Raw genomic sequence first — 5,623 nt, 5'->3', positions numbered from 1 at the left:
TCAGGACGAGGTGATGCTCTGCCGAAACGAACTTCCTGTCCATTTGTCTGACGTTTGTCTGTTTGTGTCTCAGAGCCGACGGGTTCAAATGTGGCAGCGACAGCACCAAAGCCGTCATCAGGTGAGTCACATGATCAGTGACATCAGAACCAAGCACTACAAGGGTCAGTGAAGCAGAAAACTGTTAGCCGTGCTTACTGGGCGCGCCCCGAGTTAGGAAAAGGCTCACTTTCAGTTGATGACCAAAGCAACTACCAATGAGAGTGAAGGATACTGCTGAGTGACAGAGAGGACGTGTGACCATCGATGAAAAATGAACATGTGACTGCGGGACGTCTCGCTTTTGTCAGTTACAGATGAAGCGGTTCCAGGGTCCAGTTCAGGGGCTGCAGTTAGGTGTGTCACCCGCCACCTGTCAGTCAGAGGCCACGCCCCTAATAATGCAAACTTTCGTTCTTAATACTACATAAACAGGCGGGTTATTAAAGGAAAAGGCTGCAACATTTCTGCTGTCTGACTCACTGCCGCCTCTGCTGGACATCAGAGGAACTGCAGGCTGCTGTTGAGTGCAGAGTCAGTCCTTCCCTGTGTCTTTATGTTTGAGTCACGTTGTTGGGTTTCTCTCTTTACTGTAAATCTTTAACATCACGTCGTCGTAGCGGCTGCAGGTCAGCCCGGCACGTGCCTGTCCTCGGTGTCCGGGTGGAAGCGGGGAGGCGGGGCTGCCAGCAGAGTTTGGCTCGGTGCTCTGATCGATTATCACAAGTTTAATCGTCGGATGGAGAGGACTGTTTCTGGGCCAGAGAGATAAAAATAGGGCGAGCTGGAGACGGGGAGAGATGAGATCGGGAGATTGGTTGATTTTCTGCTGTTTCCATGACGACAGCAGGGCAGGGATGCTTTGCGCCTGTTCGGCTCCCTGACAGAACCACTGCACATGTGAGTCCAACATGCACAGCTGCTCTGCCTACACTACGCTGAGCCTCGCCTGCTGTTGGCTTCGTACCTCTGATTCCTACATTTGTCTGTTCTCATCGGGTCTCTTGTTCAGCTTCTCGGGAGCCAGACTGACAGTGTCTCTAAAGTCTTCAGACTCAGCTGTCCACATGGCAGCAAACCGCTGACAGCATTTTAATCTGCACGAGGCCACATGCACATCTGCTTCAAAGCAGGAATGACAACAGAAGGTGAAGCAGTATAAAACACACGTGCTGAGTATCAGCGTCACAACTTTCACCGACGCGTCGAAATCTCGCCGACTCGGAGCAGCCCTCGACGCTCTCTCCTGTCCTGAGCAGTTTGTTAAAGTTGTCATGTTTTGTTTGTTTTTTCCCGCCTGTCCCGTTTGGCTCTTTTGCATCAGAATTATTGTCTAAAGGTGAAGAAAGATGCCCAACAGATTTACTTTAAGATAAGATAAGATAACCTTTATTAGTCCCACACGTGGGAAATTTGTTTTGTCACAGCAGGAAGTGGACAGTGCAAAAGTTATGAGGCAAAAATTAGAATACAATAAGAATAAATACAGTACACAGCTGTACAGAATAGAATAAAATAAAATACTATATACAGTAGAATAAAATAAAATAAATATACAATAAGATAAAAATAGAATACAAATACAAATACTATATACAACTGAGTAAAAATACAACGATGACAGAAAGGATTATTGCACTTAGTATTATTGCATATGTATGGATGTGTGTGCTTGATCAGTTAAAGTCTTACCAAACTGACCATCCCAGCCTTGCTGTAATGGTCCATTTGATTCACCTTTTATTGTTTATTTTATTTTATTTTCACTTGCTCCACACGGGACAGACTTGACTGGGGAAAGAAAAACAGCGGGGAAGAGGGGCGGGGATAAAGGGCAAAAAAACGACAAAATAAGCAGACAAAAAATCCATCCATCAATCACCTGGATCACCTGTTGAGAAAGAAAAGAGAAAACAAGCAAAGAAAAAGAGCAACATAATAAACAACATCACAATGATAAATGGGAATATGACAGTAAATACTAAATATTAAACATCATTGTGCAGCTCATAAGATCAACAGAACACAAGAGACCAAGGAAGACCAACAGAGGGGCAGCTGCGCCACTGTCCCAGAAAGAGCTGAGGAGAGTCCCAGATGAGGGCTCACTCAGCAGCCGCGGAGCAGAAGCCAGGGGGAGTTGCAGTGACGCGCCCGTGAGCTCCGCCGGCAGCCAGCCGCGCCTGAGTGACCGAGCCCCAGGCCGAGAGGCCGGGGGCACCCCACCTCCGAAGTGGCCCGAGCGAGCCCCAGGCTCCAGGCCCCGATAAGCGGCCGCCAAGGAGTGAGCCGGTGTGTACCTGGACGCCCATCCCCGGACACAAAGAACCACCAACGCACCGACACCTGAGGGAGTCCGCCACTGGCAGGGGAAGTGGTGGTAGGTGGAGATAGGCCTCCAAACCTTGGAGGGCCTGAGGTGTCCCTAGAGAGGTGGCGTCTGATACCCAACCTGACATATAGACACAGACATACAGGCACACACAGATACAAACATCCATTCCCACCCTCATGCTCATATGCACTTACTCCACACTCAACCAACGTGGAGACAGACATAAAGAGACGTTGTACACACGATCACACTCCCCAAGCGTACTCTACGAACCGGGTCTAGGTACCCTTGCCCCTGGAGGGGGAACTGCACCCAGACCCAGGTGGTGTTACCCTTTTCCCTGCGGTGGGGAGAGGCAGACCGCCCCGACTCCGCAGCAGCAGGGAGGCCCCACACTCCAGACCGCAGTCGGACGGCCAATGGACCAATGATATATTTGCAATTTACCTGTGCTGCTCTGCCAAAACACTAGTTGGCGCTGGCGTCTCTCTGAACTCTCTTCCAGCTGTCCTCCAGTCTAAGAACCAGTTTACATATGGGAAAACTATTGTGTTGAACATTGGGTTGTTGCGAGCAGCATCAGTGCAGCATGTTGCATTTGTGGGGCACATCAGGTCACAGCGTAGGGTTCAGAGGGTTTGTGGTTGCAGCGTAATGGTGAGACAAGTGTAAATCCCTCTTCGATGTCCCAGCTGGGAGTTCTCGGCTCTGCAGATGTAGAGAATCGTGGATCAAATTGCTCACAGCAGCAGGAAGTTTCACGTCAGAACAGCTGTTTCACCCAGATGTTCTCTCTCTTCAGTCCAGACTGCTGCTATTTGGCGGCCGGCTCTGCAGACGGCGCAGTTTACATCTGGAATGTCTCGACGGGCAAGTTGGAGACCCGGCTACCCGACAAACACAGGTAACACCGAAGACTTGAGTCAGCTGATCAGCACAGTCACTGCCAGTGCAGGGTCCTAAAGATCAGAGGCTCCAGCTCAGCTCCCTGTGGGACTCCAAATGCTGCTAGTTCAGCTTCACTCTTAGTGTTTGCCGTAATCCACAGACTACAGTGTTCCTGATGACAGGCTAGTGTGAGGCTGCAGGGCTACAGACTCCTCCAGAGTGACTTGTGTGTTGCTGTGTGTGTAAATCTCCATGAAGTTTAAGGGCCTGCGATGGCGCCTTGAGAGAGCCTGCGTGTGTTTAACCACAGAGAAAGTGTCCACTGTCCCTTTAACAGCCTGCTCTCTTTCAGCTCGTCCATCAGCGCCGTGTCCTGGTCTCTGTCCGGCGAATACTTCGTCAGCGTGGACAAGAGCAAGCGAGCCGTCCTCTGGAGTGACATGTGAGGCAAACCTGCGACCAGGTCACGTTGTCATGGAGACGCGTCACACATCCAGCTTTGATTGGACAGACGGCTGTTTGACAAAAGTCTTTAAGCTATTTGTTGGTTGGACCAAAGGGAAGTGACCTTACGTTGTTGTGATCTATGATAACCCTGAAGAATATTAACGAGGGAGGAGAACATGGACGTTCTACCAGCTTTAAGCTTTTCTGTGTAAAACCTGTGTGAACAAAGGGAAACGTTGAACCATTTTACAGCCGACACGCCAAAACGAAGCGAGGCCGAACAGCTCATCGGTCACGCGTGCACACGTCAGCCCGTGGCGTGCGCTGTGCTCACGGGCTGAAACCAAGCTAACTTCTTTTTACCTGGAACGAGTAGAACGGTTTTGTTTTTATCGTTGCGGACAGATTAATAACTCGCACGCTCCTAACACTCCTGTTTTAGATGTTAACGTTTTTCCCGCCCTGTCTCAGCTGCTTTTGGGTCCTGAGAAAGTCTTAAATTGACATTTGTTAATAAAAGATCTGAAACGGTTTTAAACTGATGTTTTCGGTCACCTCAGATTCATGTCCCCGCTTTTACATCCAGAGTGGGGCCGCAGCGCGACACTGAAGCCCCACCCACCTGCTGGCAACCAATCAGAAGAAAGTTGTCTCTAAAGGGGGAGGGGCCACCACCCTCAGACTGCCTTAACCTTTGAACCCCTGAGACGAAGCTTTCGTTCAGGCCCGGGAACATTTGCTCCTGATCCTGAATTTAAACCAGCCGCTCTGGGATCGGTGGGCGTGTTTCCAGTCTCTTTGCTCTCAGTCGTGGATTTACATTTAAAGGCTGCTGCATGCAGTCACTGAGGGATTATTTTGAACTGTAAGTGATGCAAAGCTGCTGTGGAGGAAATGAGCAGAACGTGTCCACCTGTGTTGTCCTGCGTCTGTATCTGCAGCGAGAGGCTGCCGCTCAGGTAAATGCTCAGGTGTGTTTTTGTCTCAGATGTCGTTCTGTCAGTGTTTTTAATATTATTGTTTCTGCTCTCAGCTCTAATAAACGCTGATCTCTAACCGCCCGTCCTTCGTCCTGTCGTCTCCTCGCTCCTTTCTGCTTGAAGGCTTTGTTCGTTTTTTTTAATCGCAGTCTGAAGTCATGTCCCCGAGTTTAAAAAGACAAGAGGATGATGATGATGATGCTGATGAGGAGGTTCGGCGCTGCAGGCTGCTTCACGCTGAGGTCATTGATTAGGAAACAGAAAGCAGCTGCTGCCTCCAGACTGACCGAGCGCTGACCTACACGCCGCGTAAGTGTTAGAAAGCTTCTGTTGTCCTCCACTCCTCACAGAAGCCTCTCACTTTGACCAGGTGGATGGTTTCTGTCAGTCATGGCAACAACAGATGAGTCTGTTAGTCTGCTTCATGTTTCTTCTGCCGTTGTCTCACAGAGCGAATCAGGTGTTTTCAGCTCAAACTCCATCCATCACTCCTCTGTCCTCCACCCGTCTGTTGGACATGAAAAAGCTCATCTTTGAGGGATTGAGCAGGCATCCTGGTGGCTGAACCACCGCTTTGAGACTCTCCAATGACTGCGCTCCTCAGCTCTCTAAGCACAGACATCTTCAGATGATGCTCACTTGTACCCGTCTTCCTCCCCTCACAGCCAGTAGATGAGCCTGGTGCTGCTGGAGGTTTCCTGTTAAAAAGGGTTTTTTCCTTCCCACTGTTACCGAGTGCTTGCTCTTAGTGGTCTGATTTTTTTAGGTTTTCTCTGTACTATTTTAGGGTCTTCACCTGAACAGAGTAAAATAAAAGTAAGTAAATGTTTATTTATATAGCACCTTTCAAGATAAAATCACAGAAGCTAAAACATGAAGACAAAATCAACCAAAAGCAAGTCTAAAAAGATGAGTTTAAAGCTGTTTTTAAAAG

The 5,623-nt window shown here is 49.1% G+C and overlaps 1 protein-coding gene across 3 annotated transcripts in view; it reads left to right on the top strand.

Annotated features, from left to right (window-relative positions):
* Nucleotides 1-4,770, top strand: part of atg16l2 (ATG16 autophagy related 16-like 2 (S. cerevisiae)) — a 20,014-nt gene extending 15,244 nt beyond the window's left edge. For all 3 annotated transcript variants that reach the window (XM_080289169.1, XM_080289167.1, XM_080289168.1), the window contains exons 16-18: nucleotides 74-121; nucleotides 3,177-3,278; nucleotides 3,615-4,770. In XM_080289169.1, coding sequence (XP_080145295.1) covers nucleotides 74-121; nucleotides 3,177-3,278; nucleotides 3,615-3,708 — 244 coding nt within the window. In that variant the 3' untranslated portion in view covers nucleotides 3,709-4,770. The remainder of the gene's footprint in view (nucleotides 1-73; nucleotides 122-3,176; nucleotides 3,279-3,614) is intronic.
* Nucleotides 4,771-5,623: the final 853 nt, after the last annotated feature.

This window comes from Astatotilapia calliptera, chromosome 14 (genome assembly GCF_964374335.1).
Source record: "Astatotilapia calliptera chromosome 14, fAstCal68.1, whole genome shotgun sequence".
NCBI lineage: Eukaryota > Metazoa > Chordata > Actinopteri > Cichliformes > Cichlidae > Astatotilapia > Astatotilapia calliptera.
The sequence above is the reverse complement of the archived record's forward strand: the minus strand, read 5'-3'. Positions and strand labels throughout refer to the sequence as shown.